The sequence below is a fragment of the Bombus affinis genome, chromosome 5, assembly GCF_024516045.1.
Source record: "Bombus affinis isolate iyBomAffi1 chromosome 5, iyBomAffi1.2, whole genome shotgun sequence".
In the NCBI taxonomy this organism is placed as follows: domain Eukaryota; kingdom Metazoa; phylum Arthropoda; class Insecta; order Hymenoptera; family Apidae; genus Bombus; species Bombus affinis.
This window is the reverse complement of record NC_066348.1, coordinates 8826631-8854594: the sequence shown is the minus strand read 5'-3', so window position 1 is coordinate 8854594 and position 27964 is coordinate 8826631. Positions and strand designations below refer to the sequence as shown.

Below are 27964 nucleotides of genomic sequence, written 5' to 3'. Positions count from 1 at the left end.
TATTATTTATTTTTATAGCACAACTGCTTAATGAATTTTGACGATGCAACAAAAGAGAATTTTTTTTTTTTCAAAAGGAACCGTGAATTTTATAAGTTTACACAGAATTTTACACGAAAATCTGGTTTGTGCTGATACTTTTGTTCATTACTGTATATTAGTACATCTAGGTGCAGTAGAATGCAAGAGGGGGACCTTGTCTGACTATTCACGTCCAGTTTTACTTCCTTTGACAGATTTTTGTTTCTTATATGCCACTTACTTCTTCGTCGAGTATTAATAACTGCCAAGTATCACCGTGTTACTATTTCAGTTGAGATAATTGATAGACAGTGGATCTTTATGCATACTTTTATGAACTAAATTGAACTAAAGAAGTAGAACCTAAATAGAAATCTGTCTTAAGTACTATAATATAAATATTACAATGAAATATTCGAATGTTTCGTATATTTTTAAGCATTATACGCACTTTTTTTATAAAGTTTCCATAAATGGATAAACATCCATAGTCTAATAATTAAATTCCTAAAAAATGTATAGAGTAATTATGTACAGAAGGATACTTTTATTTGGCTAAAGAATTATTATTTATTGAGTCAATGCTTCCATACAATTTATTATTAGATTTTGTACCAGTTTTCTTTTATTAAATTTTACACAATATTTTGCGTCCTATTTCTTTAGTATATATCTTTATATAGTAGCTAAAGAATTTAATTAGGTGAAAATTCAATTTTAAATACTTGGACAATGTCCCCCCATAAAACAAGCGACAACACACACAATCCTGAAGCTGTTTGAAACTAACGAATCTAATTGCAATACAGTCAGAGAAAATTTAAAAGGATCAAATATGCACTTAGAAGCCTTAAAACAGTTTAATCTTAAAAATTAAACGATGATGGAAAAAAATACCGGAAGCTTGATGATCTTTAATTTACGCACGATTTATATCCTACACTCGACGCTTGGATTCTTGGCGGAAATGGAGAATGATGTCACATTGATTGCTGCATTAGCAGATCACAGAATCACGAGGAATATTACTAAATAGATAAATTGACATTCACTCTATTAACACTCGTGACTCGACATGCTTACCTTTCTCACTTACTAATATAATTTACATGAATTAATTTAAACAAGAAATGATATTACTAATTATAAATTCGTTAAATCCGGGATAAACTAAGATTTTACGCCGTGTGTCTACCGACAATAATCACGACAAAGTAAAACATGGTAAAGCTTAGAGTAAAGTGAAAGGACTGAGAAAATATTTAAAGCTAATGTAGAATAGGTCAAGAAAAATGTAGAGTACTTTAAGAAAGATTCTTAGAAAAAATACTTCTGCTAAGAAGACGTTACAAAAAGGACTGACTGGAAATTAGAAAATTAATAAAAAATAATAAGCAATTAAGTGAACATTGACAGATTAAGAAACGCAATATCGAGTTCTCGTTTTACTTGTAAAATATTTTAAATAATGAAGAGAAAAATGACTATTTAACAATTACCAAATACGAACATTTAAAATAAGATTCAGAGTAAAATTTTAAAGTAAGATATCGAGTTTTTAAAATAGAATTTAAAATAGAATCGAAAAGTGCTCTCCCGATGGATCTTCGATCAGAAAATTCCAATAAATAACGAATGGCTCTTCGATTAACGGAGGAGCAAATCGTCCTCTATCGACACAAAAATAGCGCGCCCCGTACACGTGCATTTATTTGGAGATTGTAAATACAGAGAGAGAAAGAGAATCGGGAGACGCGCCAGCCAAGTTTCCAAGTCTTCGTTCGCGGAATCAATGAGGAATTGCTTCTGGCGACTTCAATCTTTGCATTTTCGCGCCGTAAAAATATATACCATTACATATGCGCATATATAAATCGCCACATGTTTCCCGTGTGTTCAAAACACACGCGTACACCTACTCAAAAAGGTACGAGTGCGTTTGTGTGATCGTGTGTAAAATTTACGCACGAATACCCATTTGGGTTGAACTTTGTTTTGAGCTACCTATATCGAATTTGTGACCTATTCCGGTTGTTATATAATAGTTTTTGGCAAATAGAATTAAAAATTTCAATTCTATGGCGCGGAGATCGTTATTTAAAAAATTATGCGAGTACATAAAACGTATGCATACCGTACATTTTATTTGAACATATGTATGTTTTATTCTATTCGTTAAAAATTATACATTCATATAAAGATCACAGGAGGATAACGTGAAAATTATATTATTGTAGATCTTTTTATTTTAATTTCACCTTACGATTAAACATAATTGACAATGCAAAAAATCTACTAGGCTCAAAAATGTAAACATTCTAATAATAGCGATGAGTTGAGAAAGTTCGGTACACGTCAACGATACGATTAAGACAAGCAATAGTTTGATATCTTCGATATTCTAATATTATGACAGGCAATATTTTGAACATATGGTTTAGCTCCAAGGCCAATAAAAAGACAATTTTATAATAATAGTGTTATAATATTTCTCTAAATAATTGTTAAAATAAAATGTAAAAGATGAGTTCGCTAAAAAAAAAAAAACTGAAATTTCCCTTTAAAAGAGTAGCATATGTGGCTTGTCAAGTGCATCCTCTGTAATTTTCATCTATTATAAAAGAAAGCGAGAAATTTGGTGTGCCCCAGAATGAACCTCGGCTCCTATTTGCATTTTATTTAAGAGTTTCGCTGCTAACTATCCTCACACGAACACAGAGAGTACACAATTTAGATTAGAAGTCTTTTAGTTTTACATTCAGCTCCACGTGTTTCTTGTTATTGGAGCGATTTCGTCATCGCCTCGTTGCGGCTCGAATCACGAAATCGGGAACGAAAGATGATTTTGTAACGACCGTGTGTTATAACAAAATGTTGTAATCTATCGTTCAAATCGTTAAACAGATTGGAAAAAGGAAAACAGCAAACCTCGAATCGAGGAACAGCGACGAGGTTGAGAAACGAAAGTTTTAGTTGTTTTATTTTTTTAATTTAATTTTGAAATTATTTTTTTACTTTTGAATTTTGCCAAGTCCTAATAATAATTCTCACATATGTAGCGATTTTCATTGACAAACTTTTTTAATTAGATAATAGAGAAATTAACATAAGATGGGATGACAGAATGCATTTCAATGAACCCTAACGTTTTATGATTCATTCTTTTTCTTCTTTTTTTTTCTTTTTTTTTTTTTGATAATACGTCTTTAATTCAAATCGTTTTATTCGTTTTCCAGCTCGTAAGAAGCCGCTATCACCGTTTGCCAAGTTTCGTGAACTCGACAGACAAAATAGCGCCGCCTCGTCACCCAGGTAATCGTTTACGAGAGTTCTTTATTTATATAACAGGTATTTTCGTTTTTACTATCAGTGAAAGAATGGATATTATTAGACAACTGGTTTCTCTATTTCAGTTGTACCACAAAAATATATGAAACCTGTATTCCTTAGAATAATTATTGTTACTTAACTATAATGACAACCATACATGTATTAGATATATCTTAAGATAGTAGGTTGATTTAAATTATAAAATTAATAAATGAAAAAGCTTATAAAAATTAGAAAACAAATATTCGACAAATTTTAGATTAGAACTTAAATATGGACTTAACAATTTCTAACTATAATTTGGAATTTTTAGATCGATATTCTAAAATCTTTATAAAATATAGCTTTATAAATATATATATAATTTTCCATAGTTGAAATTAAACTCGATTTAAATTCTATTTCTCTAGTTGTGGTCATTAAAATATATTTTTACATAAAACTTTGCACTCTACTACTGTTAAATAAAGTTGAAAATTAAGTCATAAGCAATCGTTCAAGCGCAATCTTCGCTAATTGACTTAATCCGCCATACATTTTATATTTATATGCACCTTCCATTTCTTCGAAAGCTTAACTGAAGGCTTTTCCTTCTATATTTAGTCCCGTAAAGTCACCGGCAACAGAGTTTCGATTCAAGTTTACCGAGCCAGCGGTGCGGGACAACGCGGTGCAAATAAAAGAGCGGCTACTGGCGTGGTGCCGTTCCAAAACCAAAGAGTACGAGGTAAATCCGCCTTGTAAATGGAGCTTCACACGCGAGAGCGTCTATGTTATTTACAGAAAACACGCGAATAATCAGGCATCAATAGCCGAGAGAAAATTACGATGTTCGCAGAATTAGTCAATCGTGTTGCATAGCTGCGTTTTCTATTGCAGAACGTGCAACTGGATAATTTCTCGACGAGCTGGAACAATGGATTGGCGTTTTGCGCTTTGCTTCATCACTTTAGACCAGACGCTTTCGACTATCACTCGCTACGGCCGGAGAACCGCAAAATGAACTTCGAGTTGGCGTTTACGAAAGCCGAGTAAACTTAAATTATTATCTTCTTGCGGCTCTTACTCTTCTCTTCGTATCTTTCTTCGGACTTTCTTTTTTTATATCATCTGAGAGCTACTTTCCTGATTTTGTATAGTTTTTAGATAAATTATTTATTGTTCCATAGTTTTGACGCGTCCCTCCAAGAAATATTTGTTGAATTTGAAATAAAATAGGCATTTATATCTATAAAATAAATCAAAATATAGTGGAGGAAATTTAGTATACATGTTATATGACTTTGAGTAGACAATTGATTTTACTCAAACTTTTACTCAATCATCTGAAAGCTACTTTCCTGATTTTGTATAGTTTTTATATAAATTATTTATTGTTCCATAGTTTTGACGCGTCCCTCCAAGAAATATTTGTTGAATTTGAAATAAAATAGGCATTTATATCTATAAAATAAATCAAAATATAGTGGAGGAAATTTAGTATACATGTTATACGACTTTGAGTAGACAATTGATTTTACTCAAACTTATAAATACCTTTAACGTATTAAATTGTATCTTAGATCTTTGAAATGTAACTTAGATGTTTATACTTTCTGAAAAATTCTTTAAATACCACCAATGTTAAAGAGTGGTTAAATGTTTGTAGTGAACTCGCCGGGATCGCACCGTTACTTGATGTCGAGGACATGGTGATGATGCGCCGACCAGACTGGAAGTGCGTCTTCACCTACGTACAGTCCATCTATCGCCGCTTCAAAGACGAGGATTAAGGACTTACTTTGACGCTTCTTAATGGCGTTCCGCAGTGCAAACCCGACATTCAACCGCCTAATACGATTCGAGGATCGCGAGTCCGTCTGCTGTTCATTTGAATAGATCATCAAGGAAACGGCGCATTCTCCAAATATGAGATGAGAAAAACGAAACAAGCTCAGGCGAAATCCTCGGGCGGAGAACAGTGAAGAAATAGAAAAAGTTCGCTTTTGCGCATCTGGCATTCAGCAACGCGTTCAGCAACATTTTTTTATGCACGACTTTCCTGGCAGCCTTCCAATGAATGTATAATTATTTTTACCGAAAAACGATGCAATAAATAAAACGGCTTCCTCGAACATGTAGTGCCGTGACTGATACGTGAACAAAACACCACCAGTCATAACAAAAAAAGGAACTGATGTTATAACATTGATGTTATCGATGGAATTCAAGGTCTTCTACGCCAAAGATTTATGAAATAAACATGTGATGCTAGCAATCTGCTCGATTAGTATCGTTATTTTTTGTTAGCGACGATGTAACACGAACCACGAATTTTTCAGATAGAAGATAATGAAAGAAAATTTCAACTCATATTAGAAAATCAATTTATTCGTTATAATCAAAAATATCTAATATTTATACTATATTAAGTGATAGTCTATGAGATAAATACATCTGTAGTTGCAGTTATAGTCTTAGTTGATTCATTAAATGACAAATTAATATAAATATGAGTAACTAAAGCCAATTAAAATGAATTTAGAAACACCAAGAAATGTCTCCATTTATAGTTTATCGGATCTTTACTCAGTCAGACTTTCTTGTTACTCACACAACCCGTCAATATTTATTATTGACGAGTAGATTACACATTGTGCCTAATTCAAAGCACTGTATTTTAATCATAAGGCACCAATTAGTACATGAATGCAAAACGTTAAATTAAATGGTATCTTCTAAAGAATTATTTATATCATTCCTATCTTCTCCAAGCATTTCCTGCAAAACAATGTTAGATTTAATTAAAGGGAATTTGAACATTACAGGAGAAGGATTGGTTACAATACCTGTAAAACTTCCACTAATGATCTCGATTCTTCTAACATTTCTTTATATATACGATTTTCTTCTTCTAATTTTTCAACACGCCCAATCAATTCTCTGTTATCTTCTAATGCATCCTCAAGCGCTATCCGCCGCCTTTCAGCCAAGACTTCCCAGTAGTTTTCACTAGGTCCAGCTATTGTAAGTATAAAACAAATATTTCCAAAATCAATAATTCAATAATTACATGAAGGATCATAGTTTCCCCTAATTTTTTCTTTTTAATAGAAGCATACCTTCAGATGTTAAGTCTTCAACTTCAATTTTTATTTTTCCTCCTCTTGCAGTTTGAACTGCTTTATCTTTTAAAGTTATTTTCTTACGTTTTGGTTTCTCATCATTTTTAGATTTTTCAGTTACTTCGCTAAAAAGTAAAATTAATTTAGATATGACATTTAAAAAATATAAAACAAGTAAATTGTAAAACTTATTTACCCTTTATGTGTTTCTTTTCCTGTTAGGGCAGATCTCAGCATCCTCCTACCACCAACTAGATTTTCTTTGTTAGTGGCTGTTGGCTGCAAAACGTGCAAAGACTTTCTGACCTTATCCTGTTTCAATAAAAGACAAAAAATATGACATATGATAGAGCCTCTACATGCAATTATGTTACCAGTATCATGTGCCATACTAAAGATATAAAAGAAATTAAAAAGTATAAAATAAGGATAGTAAGAGAAGGTATTCTAAATATAACATGCAAAATGAACTTGTAATACAATAGAACTCCATCTATGGAAACAAAATTATGGTTAATGCTCTATTAAATAGATTCCTATAAAAATTGTATAAATTCACTTATTTTCAATTACATTGATGTGTTTGTTCCCTGATAAATTTCCAAAACAAATAGTCCCACAGTGATGATTCACATGCAACTTAAGACCGTTACTCAACATTTAAAACGGCGGTTAATTAATAATCAAAGTTTGTAAATAAAAGGAGATGGGTAAGATAATAGTTTCATAAATTAAGATGTTTATAATTTCTAATATATAAAATTCCACGAAATGATGGAATTTTTGCGAAATTGTAATGTAAGCGATAGTTTACTTTGCAATGATTATCATAAATGAAAAGTGACGAAAAACATCGTTACATGTATCACTAACCTTAGAAGCAACTGTTTTGGCGGTAGAAACCTTTGTGCCACTTCCAGGTTTCATGATAGTGGCCGTTAGAAATGCGAGTCAATTAAATAATTTAGAACAAATACAAACTATATACGTGCATAGACTGAGAATGGTAGAACTTAATAATATATCCGAACTACAATATTTCCAAAACAAATATTTCTTATGTATAAATTCGGAAGAACTAACCCACCTTCATCCTATGTGTACGATAAACGACAAATGCTTGACGTAGAATGTAAGATTTTTCCGCATTTAGTACGTTACTTATTGGTTCTTAAATTGCTGCTTTTGTAACGCAATGATAGCACTGTTAAGGATAAAGGATAGTTTCTATGACAATTAACGTGAATATATAAATGAAAAATTATTTTATACCACTTAATAATTTCCTAAAAAAACAGAACTATTTTATTTTTATCAAAATAAAAATGTTTGGCGTGAAAGAAAGTATCAGATATTTATTGGTACAAAAAGTTTAAATAGGTTTATAAACATGAAGTATTTTAAACTAAATTAATTAACGAATTAATTTATAAACAGAGAAATTAAACAAAAGGAATTACTACAGCAGTTTATTTCGGACGATGAAATTATAAATGTTCCTAAATTAATCCTCATAACTAGCTATTTTCACTAATATACATTTTTTCGAATCATCCACACTATCACCACGTAGCGGCGAAAAAGTAACACTAATCGCTATTGCTGTCCTTGCCGCATACTATCTCTCTCCTTGTCTAAAAACTGGTCGCGTGCTGCCATCTATTTGATATAGAAGGAACAGCAACTTGGAGTGCATCAGGATAGATGGCAACACACTACTTGTCCGTAGTCAAAGAGAAGATGGTGTGCGACAGATCTATGTACTTGTTTCAGACAAAGAAATGTTTCGCATCCATTTTATTCAGTCTTAAGCAGACGTTCGTGCGTACACAGTTATTAAGAAGCGTTATACGAACTTGTTAAACATGTTGGTTCCTCTAGATTTTGATTTTATTTTGATACTGTGAATAATAGATATTACAAAGTAGCTGTAAATTGCCCTTTGTTATGTTATACTGTGTATACTATACTATAAACTACAGACTATAGAAGTAATAATTAAACTGTCTTGTATTGAAGAAATTACTTGTAGAAAATCATATATTTATTTACTTTACATTAATATTATCATTATTTATATTGCAGAAAATATATATTGTTAAAAGATTAAACTAAAATTACAAGTGGAAAAATACACAATAATGGAAACCGTTGCTAAGGATTTACGTAACCTAAGAGCTTGTTTAGTATGTTCCTTGATCAAGGTATGCTTTTTTCTATTTTGATATTTCTAACTACAATTATCATGCACAATTATATGACTAAAAATTTTAATCTTACAGACATTTGATCAATTTGAATTTGATGGATGCGACAATTGTGATGAATTTTTGCGTATGAAGAATAATAAGGATAATGTTTTTGATTGTACAAGCTCCAATTTCGATGGGTAAGTCATATAAATCATAAACAGTTTTCTGGTACAATATTTGATTTTCCTGTTGTGAAATCAAATTATTAAGATTGATATTATATTTTTAGTATGATTGCTGCAATGAGTCCTGAGGATAGCTGGGTTTGCAAATGGCAAAGAATAAGTAAGTAAGAAATTTGTACCTAGACACAATAAGTTAAGATTAAGCAAGAGAAATATCGTTATTTTATTCTTGTACACTTTTACAAAATTATAACTGTTACATTATCTCATAGTAAATCATACTATAAACTGTTATCCTTTATTCTACATTATTTTGACATCTTACATTTTATTAATGCTGCTTCAAATTTCTAATGTATTAACCTTTCCTTTTTTTTTCTCTCTTTAATAATTATTTTTGGCAGTGCAAATAACAATAATCTATATCATGTTTTATATCATATTGTAAATGTATTGAAAGGCAGGACTTTGTACAAGTTTTTTAAGCCAATATTTCAATACAAAAAATGCAACTAATATAAAACAATGCAATATATATATACGTATGTATATATATATTGCAATTTAATAAGTTTGTGTATCTGAGATTCTTAATATTATATATTATTATACATTTATACAGAATTTTCATTAATATGTATGACAGTATGTATAATTATTAAGGAACATGCTTATGTGCGTACACAAGATTCTATTTTAACATATTTTAATTTCATGTATATTTTGCATTAATTTTTTACATGCTGTCTTTTTCATTTAACTTAAAGCAAAATAAGTGGACAAAATCTCTTGCTAATAATTATAAATATTTGCTGTAAAATAAGTGAGATTCAATCTTTGTTCTCCTTTCAGATCGGTTTTGCAAAGGTGTATATGCAATATCAGTATCGGGACGATTGCCAGCAGGTGTTATAAGAGAGATGAAAAGCAGAGGAATAGCATACAGACCACGTGATACAAGCCAAAGATAATTTCAAAATTTGTATTATTACTAGCATATTTTCTTCTAATGTTATTTATTAGAATATTCTAATTATTTATCTTGTATTTGCACTAAGAATTTTAATAAGATTTTCACGAAAATATTATATCGATTTGATTGATATGAACATTTGTTCAGGTTCCAAGAATTCTCTCCTAATTCCTTCAACCTTTTTGACTATAATTAAGATTTTTGTAAGATTTGCTCGCGACTCTTTACATTTTCTCTAATTCCAAAAGATTACAATATATTAATATTTCCTCTAAATCTCTCAATATCTGTACAGATTTTTAAACAGACTAGTTAGTAATATCTTGAAAACATTTGAATTTAAAGAATATGTACAACTTGTGTGGAATCCATTTTCTCTTATCATAAACACGTTCCACATCACTTTTTCAAATTATGTTCGTGTTATTCGATAAATTTTAAAAAATGGTAATGTTTGATTTTCTAATTATTATAGCTAAATACAAAGTTAGTTTGCTCTGATTTTCTACAAATTCTCATATAATAAGTTAATGTGTGTACATTAGAAATTTACGAATGCAAGTTTCTGCTTTTTTCTTTCTAATGCAGATCAATATCAAATATGATTGTTACCTGGACACATATTCGAATGAGAACAGACTGGATGCCGCATCGCGGGCAAATTATTGTTTACACAATTAAGCCATAGATTAGCACAAGTAACGTGATAATTATTTTCATTATAAACTACCCTGCCACTAGTAATAACTGTTAAACAAAGTGAACAACAAATAGCTTCACCTTGATGTAAAGGCCAAGCTGGTAATTCCGTAACAATCTGAAATGTTTTATATGAAGATATAGAGACATGTATTTATAAACTTAAGACTCTAAATTAATAAAGATTATATGAGATAGTAATATTTCTTACTGGTATGTTTGCATAAAATGGTTCCATTTCTGCCCAAATTCGATCAATATCCATTAATAGCTCATCAAAACCTATTATATTGATATCCATTTCCTTATATGAAAAATTAACCCGTCTACAAACAGCTGCGACTTCGGCTAAATCTGATTTAAAAAGGAAACACACGATAATAGCGGTATATATTTTAGACCACTACAAGAAAGTAATTCGAAAATTTTCCGAAACTAACTGATTCGCATAAATTCTTGAAGTATTACTTACTACATAGAAAGTTGTATCCTTGTACTGAATTTAAAACTTCATGTAATACAAGTTCTGAACTAATGTTTGTAAATATATTTGCAGCTACTTGTAATAATAATACACAGCTCTCCATGTATTGCTTCCATTCCCAATATTCTGACTGTAAAACCAAATAGATTATAAATCCTCTTTTATATTCTTTGTATATATGCTGAATATATAAAAAATATTTGCAATACATATATAATGTATAATATGGCAATAACCTGATGTGTAGTATCTACTATTTGCTCATCTTCAGTATTTGACGGTAAGAAAGACTTAAGATCTAAACTAGGCACAGATCCTGATCGAGTTAATGCATTTGATGCACCATTCATGAATTCTATACTATTAATTGATATGGCATCTTCCTTCTGAAGAGCTTTCCCTTAAGGTAAAATGTAATTATAATGATATTGTCTATGATAAAAAAAAAAATTAAATATCAGAGATAATATACAACATCAATTACCTATCTCTAAGGAGCGTTCTTCTACATTATCCTCAAGCTTAAGATTGTCAAATGATTCAGAAATATCTGGCATAAGATTAAAATCTGCTGCGTTTGCATTATTATTGTTAGTAGATTTAAACTCAAAATCTGTAAAAATATCGGCAAAACTGTCAGTATCTAAAGCATTTGTGGCAGGAGTATTATTAGCAGGTTGTTCTGCAGACACAAATTCTCCAAATTCATCAGTTGATTGATTGCTGTAACTTGCGTTTGCCTCTGGTTCAGTTGACACAGTTGTTTCTTGAACCAATGCACGCAAGGCACTATATTTATCTTCAACAAGTTGTAGATTCATAAGATCCTGTTGAGTAGATTCCATTGTTGTTGATGAAACCTAATTATGAATTTTTAATTATTAATAAATACTATTGAAAAATAATAAAGTATTTTTAGACATTTTTCTAGCTATAACTAATTTTTTACTATTTTTTAATATAATTTATGAAGATTAAATTACTTTATCCATCCATTCTAATTTATTCAACACATCTTTGTCATTAGGTAAATTTATAATTTCTGTACTTGTATAATCTTTTACATTCTCACTATGGTCCTTGGGCGGATCATTATTTCTTATCACTGTATCCTTAAGAATTACTGTTTTAGATTGATTTTTTATTGCACACTTAGGAAATAATTCTGATAAACAATTCAATGTTGATTGATCTTTACTCTGAGACATTGTAGTTAATGGTAAAGATGTAATACGCGTTTGAGTAGTGCCATGAGCAGATTTAGCATTCATATTATTCTTCTTTGACTTTTCCATTGGTTTTTTAATACCTAAATTATGATTTGCAAGTCTACTTCCAATGGCTGAGCCCTGTTTTGTATCCCAAATTGGAATATTAGGAATGTTAGGAATTGGAGCACTTTGAAATTCAGAAAAATCATCACACAGATCTGTTGTTGGTTGATGTTTAGAATCTAATTGAGGGCGGGAAGTTTGCTTCATATCCTTTGATACATTAGTTGAATCCCATATGGTAGTAGAAGAGACATAAGACTTATTATCAAAACATGAAATTTTTCCAGGTACATTATTTGTCATTTGCATATTTAAGTCTGAAGATATGACTCCTTGTTGATGCAATTTCATTTTTCCCTTAACTTCCAAGGAATATCTTTCATCAGAGCTAATAAACCCGATTTCAGAACTTTCTTGAAGGTTTTGAAACTTAGCTGCAGAATTTAACTGAGTTACAGGCTGTAGATTCATTAAACATTCGATATTTAAATAAGGAGTAGGCGGAAATGGAAGTAGATGTAATATATCTAGGCTATTGAACGTGTAAGAAGCCTGTGCTGCAGCAACAAGAGCAAGAACAATATATAGTTCTTGCTCTGTGAGTTGTCCAGCATACTTTTGATTTGCCAAATTCCATATGTGTCCAAGGACTTCCGTAGGAAGCTGACTAGTGAGCAATAAAGGAAAGACTTTGTTTGTATCGACCAATAGCTCGGTTTGCATTCCATTGGTTCTGAGTTTGTCCTCTCTCACCGCTTCCCATACCATCTTATAGATTGGTGGTAAAGTAGTGGAATTAGTCCACAGCCAAGTTGGCAATTGATTCAGTCTTTTATCCATGTGAGTCTTGTTCATTATTAATAAAGTGATGTTCGACCGAGCTTTCGCTATGACGAGCTTAAATTACGTGAACTCGTCGAGTAGTATAATTTCATCCTTCAGCTTACTACCCTGGTACATACATCAAAGTTAACACTATAAACATCTCACTTGATTCACGCGATCTATTTGAAATTATATTTCCACATGTCACTTGTGTTACATTTTTCGTAGATCGTTTCCATTGTAAAGGATGTACGAAGAGTAACGTTGTTTCTTGATTAGATCAGAATTATGAATTCGAGATAATAATATATAAATAGAGACAACTGCGTGGCAAACAAGAATTAACAATTCAGATGTCACCGGATGATCACTGGACGACGTTCTGTTACGAAGGTAGATCCGCGACAAGCGACAAGTGCGATTCTGTGTGATGGAGTTTATTCAAATTTCGAGTTTAAGATGATTCACACTACAAATAACGATGTACAATGATCTTCATTTTTAGTATGATATTTGTTGAATGTAAGATAAAACAAAACACATTTTGGAATATTCTTTATGTAAAAATATGATTTATTAATACTCTGCTGATTTAGTCAATATTTTTTCTAGGCCATAAGTGCCTCCTAAGTCTCCTTTTAACAAATTTATTACTGTCAAAGAATATAAATCTAAAAAATAACAAATGAAATATGCCAATTAATTATCGATAAAGTAATAATTAAATTATTAAATTTATAAATATGAGGTATAATGGATGAGAAAAGAGAATCATCTTATTTTATGTGAACGTCGCAATTACATATGAATCGCCTTAATGTGTCTCTCGCTTAAGGGAATGTTTGTGGTATTGCCGCGTATGACAACATTGTCTAAGTAATTCCTTTAATGTTTAATATATTCAGTAATAATAGCTTTTATTGCTGAAATCGTTACAGAACTGTGCATATATTTTCACGATAAAAATAAGTAATATCAATTAACTATAAAAAGAAAGAGATCTTAAGGTACGTGAAATAACCTCTCTAATTTATGCAGCTTTAGTATTTTGAAACGCAAGTCTAGTATGAATTCATCATTTTAGGTTACATTTCAACAAATCATCATAATAGGATGTCGACGGATTTTTATATACGATATTATGTAGGTCATAAAGGAAAATTCGGTCATGAATTTCTCGAGTTTGAATTTAGACCTGATGGTAAACTACGATATGCGAATAATTCAAATTACAAGAATGATACAATGATTCGAAAAGAAGCGTATGTACATCAGTGCGTGATGGAAGAACTAAAGAGGATTATTCAAGACTCTGAAATTATGCAGGAAGACGATTCTTTGTGGCCACAACCAGATCGCGTTGGACGGCAAGAATTAGAGATTGTAATTGGCGATGAACATATTTCATTTACGACTTCAAAAACTGGTTCTTTATTAGACGTAAATCAATCACGGGATCCAGAAGGACTAAGATGCTTCTATTATCTTGTACAAGATTTGAAATGCTTAGTGTTTTCTCTCATTGGACTACACTTTAAAATAAAACCTATATAAATATATATAATTATTATACGATGTATTACAAGTTTAAGTAACTTTAATAACTTCATTGTGTAAAGAAATATATGATAATTTTTAATTAATTTTATGTATTTTATTTAATTGATTGTGATATTAACTCTTATCAGATAAAAGTCGCAGATATTTATATATTAAGATACATTGAATAATTTGAGTCATAACTTAGCTGATTATTCATGTTTCTAAATCATTAATCATACTCATTATTTGTACTTGAATGCCTGGATGAAAAACTAGTATACAATGTACATTGTATTATAGTAAAAAAAAGTATTAATAAAGGATAAGAAGTGATTATAAATAATGCAGACATCTTGTTATATGTGATAGTAGAAAGTAAGCACTTTGATCAATGGTGGTCGACTATTATAATTAATCAAAAGAAATCTCATGTAAGTATGTGACTTTTAGGTTATAATTTCCTAACCTAAATATTAAGAATTTGAAGAAATTTTAAAATACATATATTTTTTAATTAATACAATATTTATCTAAATTGTATTCTGAACAGTAGTTTGTTTTTATTAGTCCTATTTTTAAAAACTTTTTCTTGTTACAAGATGCGTATTTTTTAACGTTATTAGAGTAAAGCATTAATATCTTACATTTTTAAATTTTATTTAGTACGATTAAACATTTTCACATTACATGAAATAAATATATTTATAAACACATGTAAAAATTTAGTGCAATCATTTTAAGATGAAAATTATGTTACAAATATCATCTATTGTAATAGTGATTTATTGTATATGTATTACAGAAGTAAAATGTCTTCACAAGATACTCAAGCAACCAACTCAAATCATAAGTATTCAGATCGAGTTGTTACAGATTCAGTACACTCACGGTTTCGATCCTCAAACGTATATTGTGATATTTGCAACATGAGTATTATTGGAAATCACTCTGCTATAGAAAAGCATTTTAATAATTCTCATCCTTCTAAGGAATTTTGTTGTTACTGTAAAGGCAAAGTGTTCACTTATGTACAAATGCCTATCGATGATTGTATCCAAAAACCAAAGCAAATTGTTTACCATAAATGTAGTAATAACTCCTGAGTATAATTACTAATTAGAAGTGTTTAGGGAAAGAATATAAAGGAATCACTAAAAAAAAATATTTATATATTTAAATAAGATATATTATAGAATTATATCATATTAATTGGTCTGATATATACCAGAAGAAACAGTATAAATATACAAGCGTGAGAAAATATTTGAAATTACAAAATTTCATAATGACAAGTACAAAAATATATGATATAATTATCGATCAAATAACATGACAAATAAATAACATTTATGTATCAGTAAGAATTATAAAATTGTAGCTTACAAATATTGTTAGAATTTATTCCAAATATAAAAGTACATGTATTTATGCATAATATAAATTTGCTCTCTATACAAGTTGTGATTAAAAACTGTTTGCAGTATTTTTGAAACCATAATTAAGACAGTTATATGATACTAGTAATACTAATAGAGAAGAACGTATAATTTAAGTAATTATATAACAAATAAATATAATGAAGTGTAATCAGTTCTGTTAAACTGGTTATCACTCATTCGTGATCAAATAACGAATATGATTCCTTTTACATTTTATAATTGTCTAGCATTGCAGATCATACTCAACGTTATATTCCATTAATGTACTTGTAATGCATATATGTATAGAGTATATTATTTATGTACCCTCATGCATGTAAATATATTCTTTTTTAATTTTTTATCGACTTCTTGATGGATATAAATACGCGAACGAATTAAAGGAGTATTTTATATAGAAGTATGTATGTTATTTATTAGTTTCTTGATCTTTATACTCAAAAATATGTTGCAATAAAGCTTATATAAATAATTAAACTTTGTGTGTGCGATATTATTAATAATATTTGCGTCCCTATTATTAATGACTATAAATTGCAATTTTTTTGCTTTAGTACATACAAAATACTATAATAATACAATTATATAATAAATGCGACTTAATGTAGCTGTAATAATCAAACATGATTTGTGTATCAGTTATCAATATATAAAAATCTATGATAATGATTTTATAAAATACTTTTTTAGACTAGATTATCGAACTTTGTGAACTTTCTATTTTGAATATAATCGAAATATCGAATATATTTGAATGTGGCAGAAAATATTTTTAGTATGTTTTTTTTTCGAAAAGTGTCTTTGTCCACACATTTTATAGTTATTTTTCTCATTGTATTTTACTAATATGTCACTATTCATTTTCTTGAAACTTATTTTTATCTGCCTTATGCATGTATAATTTTTTTAAACAAGCTGTTCTTACTTCCTTTTGTTAGTATACAATAAGCAATAGAAATATTTTTTTTTCATAACCTGTAAGTAATATATGTCTATCAAATAAAAATTCAACACATTCTTCATTTATAACAGCGTGTACATGTACTTCTCAGAAGTACATCAATAAATATCTTATATATTAGTATCATTCTCATTTACAGCATTTAGCGTCTTATTCGATAGAACAATTACTTAAAAATAATTTTAATTTTGTAGGATAATCTGTCATTACACCAGTAGCTCCAAGATCAAAAGCTTTCTTAAATTCTTCTTCTTCATTTAAGACCCAAAAATAGATCTATAAAAACGTATTTAAATATTTTTACATGCTATAAACAAAATTTTTTTCAACATATACTTATTACTAAAAGTACTGTTTTTAATCTGAATTATGTTTCCAAATTTAAACTAAATAGTCGTTAACTTACATGTATTCCACGAGTTCTTAAATGATTAAATAAGCACTTCCTCATTAGTAATACATTAATAGTCCTTATAATTATTTTTTCCAAGGGTAAGAATTTTATACTCGGACTTCCTTTGCATCTATAATAATGTAATATTGAGAAACTAGATTAAATTCAATACTAAATAAAATGTTTAGAATACCTTAAATAAATGGAAGGTAGAAATATCTCTAAATGTGTTTCCTTTAGAGGTATAAATGGTAATAAACCAGTGTATAAGAAAACTATCAACAGAGTTACACGTCTCATGGAAAATAACAAATTTATATTAGGATTCTGTAGAAAAAATAATTGAAATTAATATCAATATGTTAGTATATATAAATTGTACTATAAAACCTAGGTACCGTCTTATAACATTTCTGTGTTATGTCATCATTAAAGTTTCCCCATACAGTATATTCCTCCCGATTATATTCCTTTATTAAATTAGATACTTTGGTTATAAGTTCGTCACTGTTAACTTTAATATCAATATTAATTGGTATATTAGGGAATGCTTCAAATACTTCTTTCAATAAAGCAAATCTTCTATCTTCCTCCTTCTCTGTGCCAATATATTCTACATCTGTTAAACTACAGTTTCTAAATCATTTTATTCAAAAATATAATTTTTTAAAAAACTGTTTAAGCATACCTGGATCAAAATCTATTGGAAGACGTGGTTTCAATAGAGGTAGATCTTTGTAATTTACTTCTGAAATACTTTTATTTGTACCTGTACTACGTAAAAGATTATGGTCATGACATACAACTACTTCTCCATCTTTTGTCAAATGACAATCCAATTCTAACATTTGTGTACCAATTGCTACAGCTCTGAAATAAAATTACATTTTCACAAAGTGTTATATGCAGTAACTCATGGAATTATTTGAATATTTATCATAGAAAAGTTTTATATGTATATTATATGTGTTATATGAAACATATTGAAATTTCATTAGTAACATTCATATCAAGACATAGCTATGATAATTATATTGACAAAATTTGAAACCAATTTAAAAATGTAAATAAAAATGACATTTCAAATGTCTTGTATAATATACAAAACATAATACATTCATAAAAAGTTTCCATAAGTGTACAAATATTTTTGTGAATTTTTGTATAACCAAAAAAAAAATAATTTAGAGAATTATTTTTAGGTAAATATCTGTTAATTTAATAATTATTCTTTGTGCTGCACACTTAAGATGATGAGTAGACTTGTAGACTGTGGATTTTTATACAATTTCATATTTTTATGAAAAGAATTAAAGAATTGAAACCTAGATAATAATTTGTTTCGCCCACTAAAAATTATGATGAGCACTTTATTTTGAATATTTTATATATTTTTGTATATGACATGTACTGGATTTTTAATGCACATTAAAATTTATCATAAATACATAAAAAACCACAGTCTGGTAGTGAGTAAGAATTTTAACTAACCGTTTAAAAGCATGCATCGTGTTTTCATAGCCTTCACCTGCCCCTATAAAATTATTTTTTTATTAGTATATATATCCTTCCTATGTATGTAATGATCTTAAATATCTAATCACCAAAAATTTCAAAACACACCCCCTCTGTGGCTGATATGCTGGCACATAAATTTCACTTGTTTCTTTTTATGTAATAACGTTGGATATTTAAAAAGTATCATTGACGTTAACATGTAACCTCCTACCAATGTATACAGCAACATTTTATATTTATCTATTATTTTTTATTCGTGTAACATATCGGAGCATGTCGCTATTGTTTAAACGAATTGTGATTAACATGTAAATGAACGTTTCAAGTGACAAGTTACTAATAGAAGTCAAATAAGAATTCCACAATCAATTCTACTACATCATAGTCTTTACTGCATACTTGACAGTTGTAAACGTTGTAATTATAAAATCCTTTGGGTGAAATTATATGAAAACTTTCCACGTTAGTTATACCTTCCTTTTTTTTTAGTTATATATACAAATAATATTATCAAATTCTTGTTTCATTCTATTTTTTCATTTAATGAATATAAAACTAAAAATTAAGTGTAGGTTTATTTTTTGTTGAATAAATTCTTGTAAATAGAGGAATCTCGTGAAATAGAGAACTTTTGGTACAATTATAAAATTAATTTTAATATTTATATATTATATTTTCCCAAAAGAAATTGTGTTAATATTTAATAAAAATATATTGCGTAATTGACCATCGTTTTGAGTAATTTTTTATTAAAATTTCCACATACATAAAATGATGTAATATGAAATATCTTTTTTCCCTTATTTCATTATCCAAAGAGTATAGAGAAATTGAACCTAGATGTAATTTTCGTTGAACAAGTTCTTACCGCCGTGACATAGAATTTTCAGAGTAATTATAAATCTTATTTTAATTTCAACTGTTGCGTATTTTCTAAAAGGATATTGTGTTATTTCGTACAAAAATATCACGCGATCGATCATCATTACATTAACTTTTAATCAAAATTAATTTCATTTATACAGTACTCTGATTTATGAATTACACTTTTTATAAGTTTTAGTAAGCATAATTATTCTCTTTTTGTATTCTTTTCGTTTTGATTTCTGAAAGATAAGAAATAATAAAAGGGTATGAAGGAAATTATATAGTCATTAAGAAATTCAGAAGCGAAATAAGAGGAATTACAGGTAAATAGGTAATTATATTAACCTGTTGGGCATCTATCTCTCGGAGCTTTTACGAATGCACCTGTCAAACAAGTTTAAAAGCTGCCTTTACAAAAATGTGTTTTCGTCAGCGTCTCTCATTCGTTTAACGAGATGTCGGATTCGAATTCACCAAAAACAGATGCGAGTAGTCCAAGCCTTTCGAGAAACTTACGACAATTTCGATTCCAGAAGAAACAACTGAAACCGTTGAATATGTGTAAGAGTCTATTTATTCACGAATTTCAATTTTTAGGTCAATACAGTCGGTGTCCATCTTTTGTTGTTATGTTATTCAAGAATAATTTCCTATATATGATTACTATATGTTTTTAATCATTATTTTTAATTAATTATAATTTTATTTGAATGTAAAAATCAAGAAATTAGAAAAATACACTTTACATGTATTAGTTGATGATGACAATGTTATTAATATTTGTATTCCAATGTATGAGTAAATAATCACAATGTTTTTATTTAGCGGATGATGACAGTAATTTGATGGGATCTAAGATACAATTTCGGCGTAAGGCAGTCAATGTAATTGAAGACAGTGACAGCGATGCAGGGGGTCCTGTTAAAAAAACGTGCTCTTTAGATCATACAGATAAGGTATATATATATATATATATATATCATATGATAGCTTTATATTACCAATGTTTTATAATAAAGTATTTGCTCAATTATAAAATGTTGACGATAATGAAATTAATTTTGTTCTAAGTATATGGGTATTTTTTTATTCTAGTAGCAAATCATCTTATGCTGAATGAGAATTTAATTTTCCATTATTATGTAGGACATGTCCAATAATATAAACTGGAATAGTGACGAAGGTGATGAAGATACTAGAAATATTAGGAAGAGGACTACTAAAGAACCTTCTAAAACCAATAAGAAAAAAAAACGAAAATTGAATAACGAAGAAGATGTAGATATCGATTCAGATGAAGCAACCTTTAAAGATAAAGTGTTTGATAGGTATACATCTAGAGATTTGGTGTGTTCCATTAATTTTAGCATTTCTTTTCAAATGTTTATAGTGATGAAGATTCAGATATGGAAATATCTAATGAGCTTACAGCTGATAAGAAAGCAGTCTTAGAATTTATGCAAAATGCTCTTATATCAGAATTACTGTTAATGTCTCAATGTTCTCAAAAGAAAGCAAATGCTATCAAAGAAGCAAGACCATTTGAAGATTGGAGAGACTTAGTTCAAAAGTTCCAGAACAATAAATATCTAGATACAGAGCTTTTGAATTCAGCTCAGGTAACCAGCTCAAAAAAATCGTAAAATTTTTAGTTTTCATTTGCAATGTTATTAAGATAAATTATATATTATAATAAAACAGGAATTGCTAGCTACCAGACATGCAGTAGAAGCTCTCATGAAGAAATGTCTCCGTTTGTCTACAAATATTGAAAGAGCTGTGGCTGCAAGAGCATCGGCTATCACAAGTCAACCTAAGAGATTATCCTCAAATTTAAAATTAGCTCCATATCAGATGGTTGGATTAAATTGGCTTGCTGTGATGCACGCTCAAAATGTTAATGGTATACTTGCGGATGAAATGGGTTTAGGAAAAACAGTGCAAGTAATAGCTTTTCTTACATATTTGAAAGAGGCTGGCCTCAGAGATGAGAAAGATGGACCACATTTAATCGTTGTTCCTAGTTCGACGATGGGTAGATAGACATTATAGGTTGCTTTAGGCTATATTATTTTATTTATAATCCGTTTTTATTTTATCCTTGTAGAAAATTGGAACAATGAATTGGAAAGATGGTCGCCCGGTTTGAAAGTTGTACAATATTATGGTTCTCAGGAAGAACGAAAAGAGATGAGATTAGGTTGGCGAAACGGTGATTTGGATGATGTTGATGTATTATTAACTACATATAATTTAATTAGCAGTACACCGGAAGAACGAAGATTGTTTCGTGTTATGCCTATTCATTATGTTGTTTTCGATGAAGCTCATATGTTGAAGAATATGGGTACTATCAGATACGAAAACCTAGTTAGAATTAATGTATGTGTTCTCTTATCGCATTTTTACATAACTCTTTTTTACATTTTTTTACATGTACACTTTTTTACATAAACCAAATTATCGATTATTTTGTAGGCTAAACACCGAATTTTGTTAACGGGTACCCCTTTGCAAAACAATTTACTGGAATTGATGTCGCTTTTAATATTTGTGATGCCTTCATTGTTTGCTGGCAAACAAGCTGATCTGAAGAGTTTATTTTCAAAGAATCCCGTAAGTTCAATATAGTAATAGTAATAGCTAATGATAATAATAATCTTAAAGAAAGTTAAATACTATGTAACAATGAGTATTACATTATAGAAAGCTCCATCAGTTAAGAAAAATAATGAACAGCCATTGTTTGAACAAGAACAAGTAAAAAATGCGAAGCAAATCATGAGACCGTTTGTGCTTCGCCGATTGAAAGCCGAAGTCCTTCGAGATTTGCCAGAAAAAACCGAGCGCGTGATTAAGTGTCCAATGATAGAGAAGCAGCGAAAGATGTATACTAATTTAGTTGCCGAATTTTCAGCTGAGGCTGATCAAAGTACTGAGGTTAATGGTATTGGAATGATGATGCAGCTGAGAAAATTAGCTAATCATCCTCTTTTAGTACGAGACTATTACAACGAGTCCAAATTAAAAGTATTTTTGCAGTTACCTTTCTTACATTTATTACGAATGAATTTATAACATGTAATTTTAACGATTCACAATTTTGTGTTAGGTAATATCAAGTAGATTAGCAAAGGAACATTCATATAAGCAGAAAAACCCAGATTACGTATTCGAGGATTTACAGTGGATGTCAGATTATCAAATAAATCAATTAACAAGAACGTACAAAAGCTTAGCTGGGTTGGGCTTACCTCAAGAATTAATTTCAGAAGCTGGAAAGTTAAAGATATTGGACGAGTTACTACCAAAGTTGCAGGAAGAAGGGCACCGAGTATTAATTTTCAGTCAGTTCACCATGATATTAGATATTTTAGAAGAATATTTAACTATTAGAGGACGAACGTACTTAAGGTTTGTGTTACGTACTTTTTATCTTTCATATTTTTCATTATTATTACTAATCTTTTACGTAAATATGGAAACAGATTGGATGGAAGTACACCAGTAACAGATAGACAGTATTTAATAAATCAGTATATGGAGGATGAAAGTATATTCATATTTTTACTATCTACGAAAGCTGGAGGTTTGGGGATCAATTTAACTGCTGCCGATACTGTTATAATTCACGATATTGATTTTAATCCTTATAATGATAAGCAAGCGGAGGATCGCTGTCATAGAGTAGGTCAGAAAAGGTATGCTTTTTATCACTAATTTATGTCCTTTGAAAAAATATAAATAAATGTAAGCTCTATAAATATATCTGACACTATTTTTAGACCAGTTAGCATAATTAGATTATTAAGCGAAGCTACTATAGAAGAAGGCATATACGAAATAGCTCAAGACAAATTACATCTTGAACAACAGATTACTGGTGAAGAAGGTAAGTGCTATGAATTTTGCCCACTTTATAATCCAATATTACGCATGGAATTTGTTCATAGAGAATGAAAGCACGGACAAAAAGAGTGTATTAAAGTTACTTAAGATGACGTTAGGGCTGGATCACAATAAATCGTTATCGCTGTCTCCAATGAAGAACGGGAGAACAAGTAATGGGCTATTGGACAATGAAGAAAATTGTCATATAGAATTTTAAAGATAATCTTTTGTTTGAACCTATTTTGTATTAGCAGAAAATTTAACATCATTTTTATATATATAATATGTCTTTGTGATTGCACAGAGAATAGAAAGAAAAAAAAAACAGATAAAAAAAGGAAATTAAAAGTCAGCCTTGCAGTTATGTATCGTACGTATTTTTTAAATTTAATTATTGCACATTTGAATATGCATACATGATTTTGAGTGACGTTATTTGTAAATTATGAACCTTATTTGTACATCGTATATGCGCTGTGTTATTCTTCTATTTATATGAGCATATATGTATTTAGATTCATTCGTGACTTTTACATATTTTGTCTGATACGTTTTGATATTTAATGGTATATTTTGTGCGTAAACTTTAAGAGAATCGTTAAGACTGCACAATATTTACTAATAACACAAGTTGATGGTGAATAGCCGAAGAAAATGAATAAAAGAGAAGTTGATGTAAGAAAAAGGGGATATAATGTAAACAGTGTCAGACTAATTGATATTACTGTACACACATTCCTGAATGAAGAAATTAATCTTTGTACAAAATCATTAAAGATATTATACACCTTTTGTTCGACTTCATTTATTATCTTGTAATACACGCGTTAATACTTAAGCGAATTTAACGAAAATCTAGAACTTAGTAAAGTTAAAAATACAATAAATAAAATTAAAATTACAAATTAAGAATTTATGATCAAAGTTAAAGATAATAAAAGCAAATATTTCAAAATATGGATTTTCAAGATGCTTTGTAGTTATTATAACTATTAAATTACGCGACTAACTAATTGGAGAATTATCCTTAAACTTAAAGTAATAGATACAATTCATTCATTTACCTTTATTTATCTTTTTTAGTTAGGAAAATGAAATAATTTATAATTTTTAAGAAATAATGAGTTATTATAGTCTATATTATAATGTATAAATGATACTTTAATCTTTCTAATCTTGACGCACATTGATCTTTCAAATTACGAAGCTATCGAGTCTTTTTACTTGAAGATCGATTATAACATCCATCATAAATTTTAATACCACTACTAATATAGAGTATTATAGTGTCAAAAATGAATTTTATTTTTGTGTATTATTAAATACACAAAAACTCAATTCCAAAAATGTATTGACAATCCTTAGAATATATTCATATTTAATAAATCGATCTTCTTCGAATAGTCTTATAGAACGTAACTGTCCAAATTTTATAGAAGAAGAAAAATTCTTAGGATGTTATAGATATGCAAATACATTCAGATACATAGAGATACAAATTATTTATTATTTTTTATACAAGATGTCAAATCGTTGGACAATTTACACATCTGCACAATAATCATATTATCAAGATACAATACAAACATCTTCAACAAGTCAATAGGTGTCGCAGTAAATCTTACGTTTATCTTATACCTTCCTATGTCGATAATCTATGACGTACATTGAAAATCGTATACTTCCACGATCAGAATCTACAGTTACACGGGGTATTCGAAAATAATCTATCATGATCATCACAATGTTATTCTACGACTTTGGATCGGTATAGATTTTCAAAAAAGTAGCCGTAAAATTAAACTTTGCCTTGTAATTCAAAGACAAATTTTTGTTCTTATTGCATCGTATTGTACTCATCACGAAGATCAAAGCCTTAAAGGAACCATCGATCGCAACTCAACTGTTCTCTTGGAAAAAAAATATTAAAATGCCATTAGTTTTTGAATTCATTTTATTTGTAATGCGTTTACATTTTGCAGTCACATGTAGGGATAGCACCTGTTATCGCACGTACATACGCCAGATGCATCTTTACATACCCTATATCTTCCTTTCTTTTTCTCTTTCTTTTCTTCTCGTTATTTACATTCTATATTTCGGCCAATTTTCTACCCAATATTAAGGCAATAAAAACTATATTTAATTATATTAAACTATTATAATTATAAACAATTATAAAAACTATATTAAACTATATTTAATTATTTAACGGATGTAACTCATCTATCCAAACTATGAACGATATCTTTCACGACTTCCAAAAGCCATTTGTGTCAGAACTGGCGAACGAGCAAGCCACAGATGAGAAGCAAGTCTGCATTCTATTCACCATGATTCAATCATTTCATTCAAAAATTGATAGGTTGGTTGACTAGTGTGATGTGGAGAATTATCATCGACCGACCTACCAATTTTTTCATCATCTAAATTTAAGGCGCAATTTTGCTCAGAAACTTGGCCGAGATATAGAAATGTGAGTCCGGTTGCTTAAATAGCAAGAAAGGAAGAATAGAAGATATGAGATTTACAATCGTGGTTTTAGGGCATTTACGTGCGACACTAAATGCTATTTCCTTTGTATCTGACTGCAAAATGTAAGTATTATTATTACATATAAAATAAGTTCGAAAGCTAATGGGACTTTAATATTTTTTTCCCAAGAGGACAGTTGAGTTGCGATCCGTGTTCCTCTGAAATTTGTTATGCTCATCAGTAGAATACGATGCAATAAGAGAAATTGTGACCTTGAATTTTACGATTTTTTTTTTTACAGATCTTCATCGATCCAGTGACGTAGAATAACACTGTGATGCTAGTGACAAATCGTTCTTTATATATCTGAATACAGAATGTCACTATCAGGTGGCTCAGAAAACTCGAAAAATTCCTATGACATTACATCGATAAGTTTCCATAATTTTGTTACGATTCTATCGCTAATCATCCGGATGAAAACTTTCACTGGGAATTCTGTCATTTGCAATTAGTCTTTTCCATTTATGGATCTATAATCTGACATATGAGATGATTCTAACTTTTGAAAATTGTATCATTTGAAAATCTTCGGCTGAGACAATTGAAACATCCTTCATTATCAGTGAGAGGTAGAAGTTCGAGTAGTGGAGGATGAAGCTTGTGGTGGGGATGGAGACGTGAAGGATAGAGATAGAGAGGCGAATAAAGAATAGAAAAAGAGAGCGAAAGATGGAAACTAAAGTAATAGAACCGATGCCGAAGCAGAATGAAACCCACGTGGTATCTAACGTCTTGAAACAGTTAAAAATAAAGCATGCATATTTGCAGTAGATTATTAATAATCACACTGGTTGTTCTTCACATTTCTAATAAAGGATACATCGCGGAGGAGAAATATAAAGAGCACAACGTTTAATTTCCTTATTTCATTCACATGATTGGTCATAGTCGTAAATCTATTCCTTTTTTATTCTTTTTGAAAGATTATCATTGGCCAAATCAGCGATTAATATCTTGTTTCGTGCTGTATAGTGACAGCATCCAGTTTTATTTATTTTTAAAGCAGTAGTAGGTGGCGTGGGTATCGGGCATCTGATTTGTCAAACTAAAGCTCACCAGGCAACTAACAAAGAAAAATATACAACACACATGTATATGTAGCCTCTGTAGAAGTCGCTCATCAGGCGATAAGATTAAAGGAAATGCCTACCCGGATCTAGCAATTTCACTGTTCTTCTTCTGATATCTTGTGTTCTATTTATTTGGTTTGCGAATCTAGGAAATAAGAATGAACGAAGGGCGGTTCATTAGAGCACATAATGATCGAGGTTACTTTATGGAACTTGTTACTTAATTGTTCAAGCAGCGCTTGTTGACACATTTATCGAGTGTTTTTCTTGAAAGTTCTAGGACAACGTCGAATAATAATCTCAATATCCATTTTATCCCACAATAACAGTATTTCTAGCTTCCTCAGATGATTTACGTTCTTTATCCTTATTTTAAGATTTATATCCTCATGTTTATAAATTATTATCATGTGTGGTATGATAAACTGATTAATGGTGTTTTAACGTGTACTTATACCTACAGATTATAATTATTTATCATTCGTACTATTATTTATCTTTTGAAATACGCGAAAGGAAAACTTCCATTTAATTGATTTACAACTGCAGGTAAATCATTGTAACTTTCATGATTAACTGATTAATATCCGCAATCACAAGTAAACGGTCATATATCGTCCGACTCACTACATAATTAAACCATCCAGATAAACATTG

At 29.6% G+C, this 27964-nt stretch overlaps 7 protein-coding genes and 2 long non-coding RNA genes across 19 annotated transcripts; 5 read left to right on the top strand and 4 right to left on the bottom strand.

Moving 5' to 3' along the window:
* The first annotated feature begins 18 nt into the window (after positions 1-18).
* LOC126916094 (smoothelin-like protein 2) lies at positions 19-5612 on the top strand. The gene is made up of 5 exons (XM_050721498.1): positions 19-124; positions 3258-3333; positions 3955-4078; positions 4231-4382; positions 5000-5612. Exons 1-5 carry the CDS (start codon positions 31-33, stop codon positions 5121-5123), a joined length of 570 nt encoding a protein of 189 aa, XP_050577455.1. The 5' UTR covers positions 19-30; the 3' UTR covers positions 5124-5612.
* Positions 5613-5703: 91 nt separating this feature from the next.
* On the bottom strand, positions 5704-7682 carry LOC126916095 (geminin). Of its 6 annotated transcripts, none has more exons than XM_050721504.1 (5): positions 7543-7682; positions 6652-6767; positions 6453-6580; positions 6180-6352; positions 5704-6111 (listed from the first exon to the last, which is right to left on the bottom strand). In XM_050721504.1, the coding sequence occupies exons 1-5, from the start codon at positions 7546-7548 to the stop codon at positions 6055-6057; spliced, it is 480 nt and encodes a 159-aa protein (XP_050577461.1). In that variant the 5' UTR covers positions 7549-7682; the 3' UTR covers positions 5704-6054. The 6 variants fall into 6 exon arrangements, with proteins under 6 accessions (XP_050577461.1, XP_050577462.1, XP_050577459.1 ...); XM_050721505.1 differs by having other exon boundaries at positions 6652-6734; positions 7543-7661; XM_050721502.1 differs by having other exon boundaries at positions 6652-6734; positions 7329-7609.
* A 484-nt stretch (positions 7683-8166) lies between these two features.
* Positions 8167-9920, top strand: LOC126916100 (transcription elongation factor SPT4-A). 2 transcript variants are annotated; one of them, XM_050721512.1, is made up of 5 exons: positions 8167-8322; positions 8541-8659; positions 8738-8844; positions 8937-8992; positions 9685-9920. In XM_050721512.1, exons 2-5 carry the CDS (start codon positions 8597-8599, stop codon positions 9801-9803), a joined length of 345 nt encoding a protein of 114 aa, XP_050577469.1. In that variant the 5' UTR covers positions 8167-8322; positions 8541-8596; the 3' UTR covers positions 9804-9920. The 2 variants fall into 2 exon arrangements, with proteins under 2 accessions (XP_050577469.1, XP_050577467.1); XM_050721510.1 differs by having other exon boundaries at positions 8232-8446.
* On the bottom strand, positions 9026-13117 carry LOC126916068 (synergin gamma-like). Its single transcript, XM_050721431.1, has 6 exons — positions 11972-13117; positions 11473-11848; positions 11225-11388; positions 10977-11118; positions 10716-10858; positions 9026-10622 (listed from the first exon to the last, which is right to left on the bottom strand). Exons 1-6 carry the CDS (start codon positions 13115-13117, stop codon positions 10401-10403), a joined length of 2193 nt encoding a protein of 730 aa, XP_050577388.1. The 3' UTR covers positions 9026-10400.
* Positions 13118-13944: 827 nt separating this feature from the next.
* On the top strand, positions 13945-14730 carry LOC126916098 (protein mago nashi homolog). Its single transcript, XM_050721508.1, has 2 exons — positions 13945-14094; positions 14172-14730. The coding sequence occupies exon 2, from the start codon at positions 14201-14203 to the stop codon at positions 14639-14641; it is 441 nt and encodes a 146-aa protein (XP_050577465.1). The 5' UTR covers positions 13945-14094; positions 14172-14200; the 3' UTR covers positions 14642-14730.
* A 1271-nt stretch (positions 14731-16001) lies between these two features.
* Positions 16002-20298, bottom strand: LOC126916090 (lysophospholipase D GDPD1-like). 5 transcript variants are annotated; one of them, XM_050721484.1, is made up of 7 exons: positions 20154-20298; positions 18915-18957; positions 18112-18293; positions 17822-18042; positions 17617-17750; positions 17436-17553; positions 16002-17305 (listed from the first exon to the last, which is right to left on the bottom strand). In XM_050721484.1, the coding sequence occupies exons 2-7, from the start codon at positions 18929-18931 to the stop codon at positions 17180-17182; spliced, it is 798 nt and encodes a 265-aa protein (XP_050577441.1). In that variant the 5' UTR covers positions 18932-18957; positions 20154-20298; the 3' UTR covers positions 16002-17179. The 5 variants fall into 5 exon arrangements, with proteins under 5 accessions (XP_050577441.1, XP_050577438.1, XP_050577439.1 ...); XM_050721481.1 differs by lacking the exon at positions 20154-20298 and adding an exon at positions 19047-19527; XM_050721482.1 differs by lacking the exon at positions 20154-20298 and adding an exon at positions 19028-19166.
* Positions 20248-24491, top strand: LOC126916066 (SWI/SNF-related matrix-associated actin-dependent regulator of chromatin subfamily A containing DEAD/H box 1 homolog). Its single transcript, XM_050721429.1, has 12 exons — positions 20248-20369; positions 20634-20764; positions 20955-21136; positions 21199-21427; positions 21510-21843; positions 21916-22190; positions 22287-22424; positions 22515-22838; positions 22921-23222; positions 23297-23509; positions 23594-23700; positions 23762-24491. Exons 1-12 carry the CDS (start codon positions 20264-20266, stop codon positions 23914-23916), a joined length of 2496 nt encoding a protein of 831 aa, XP_050577386.1. The 5' UTR covers positions 20248-20263; the 3' UTR covers positions 23917-24491.
* Positions 24492-25186: 695 nt separating this feature from the next.
* Positions 25187-26119, bottom strand: LOC126916107 (uncharacterized). The gene is made up of 2 exons (XR_007710428.1): positions 25742-26119; positions 25187-25609 (listed from the first exon to the last, which is right to left on the bottom strand). It is a non-coding gene; the product is annotated as an uncharacterized LOC126916107 (long non-coding RNA).
* Positions 26120-26160: 41 nt separating this feature from the next.
* LOC126916109 (uncharacterized) lies at positions 26161-27066 on the top strand. The gene is made up of 2 exons (XR_007710429.1): positions 26161-26296; positions 26476-27066. It is a non-coding gene; the product is annotated as an uncharacterized LOC126916109 (long non-coding RNA).
* The last annotated feature ends 898 nt before the right edge of the window (positions 27067-27964 follow it).

Bases quoted from the DNA above. Each gene is read 5' to 3' on its own strand.
- LOC126916095 (XM_050721499.1), bottom strand. From the start codon at position 7,115: ATGTTGAGTAACGGTCTTAAGTTGCATGTGAATCATCACTGTGGGACT. The intron at 6,581-6,651 runs GTAAATAAGTTT...TTTACTTTTTAG, and splicing joins GGAAAAGAAACACATAAAGG to CGAAGTAACTGAAAAATCTA. The intron at 6,353-6,452 runs GTATGCTTCTAT...TACTTACAATAG, and splicing joins TGAAGACTTAACATCTGAAG to CTGGACCTAGTGAAAACTAC.
- LOC126916094 (XM_050721498.1), top strand. From the start codon at position 31: ATGAATTTTGACGATGCAACAAAAGAGAATTTTTTTTTTTTCAAAAGG. The intron at 3,334-3,954 runs GTAATCGTTTAC...TTCTATATTTAG, and splicing joins AGCGCCGCCTCGTCACCCAG to TCCCGTAAAGTCACCGGCAA. The intron at 4,079-4,230 runs GTAAATCCGCCT...TTTCTATTGCAG, and splicing joins CCAAAACCAAAGAGTACGAG to AACGTGCAACTGGATAATTT.
- LOC126916090 (XM_050721481.1), bottom strand. From the start codon at position 19,170: ATGTTGCTGTATACATTGGTAGGAGGTTACATGTTAACGTCAATGATA. The intron at 18,294-18,914 runs GTTAGTTAAAAT...ATTTTATTTCAG, and splicing joins ACGATGCATGCTTTTAAACG to AGCTGTAGCAATTGGTACAC. The intron at 18,043-18,111 runs GTATGCTTAAAC...GTAGTTTAACAG, and splicing joins TCCAATAGATTTTGATCCAG to ATGTAGAATATATTGGCACA.
- LOC126916068 (XM_050721431.1), bottom strand. From the start codon at position 13,117: ATGAACAAGACTCACATGGATAAAAGACTGAATCAATTGCCAACTTGG. The intron at 11,849-11,971 runs GTAATTTAATCT...ATTCATAATTAG, and splicing joins AATTAGAATGGATGGATAAA to GTTTCATCAACAACAATGGA. The intron at 11,389-11,472 runs GTAATTGATGTT...TTTTACCTTAAG, and splicing joins AGAACGCTCCTTAGAGATAG to GGAAAGCTCTTCAGAAGGAA.
- LOC126916100 (XM_050721512.1), top strand. From the start codon at position 8,597: ATGGAAACCGTTGCTAAGGATTTACGTAACCTAAGAGCTTGTTTAGTA. The intron at 8,845-8,936 runs GTAAGTCATATA...TTATATTTTTAG, and splicing joins ACAAGCTCCAATTTCGATGG to TATGATTGCTGCAATGAGTC. The intron at 8,993-9,684 runs GTAAGTAAGAAA...TTCTCCTTTCAG, and splicing joins TTGCAAATGGCAAAGAATAA to ATCGGTTTTGCAAAGGTGTA.
- LOC126916066 (XM_050721429.1), top strand. From the start codon at position 20,264: ATGTCGGATTCGAATTCACCAAAAACAGATGCGAGTAGTCCAAGCCTT. The intron at 23,223-23,296 runs GTTTGTGTTACG...ATATGGAAACAG, and splicing joins AGAGGACGAACGTACTTAAG to ATTGGATGGAAGTACACCAG. The intron at 23,510-23,593 runs GTATGCTTTTTA...CACTATTTTTAG, and splicing joins CATAGAGTAGGTCAGAAAAG to ACCAGTTAGCATAATTAGAT.
- LOC126916098 (XM_050721508.1), top strand. From the start codon at position 14,201: ATGTCGACGGATTTTTATATACGATATTATGTAGGTCATAAAGGAAAA.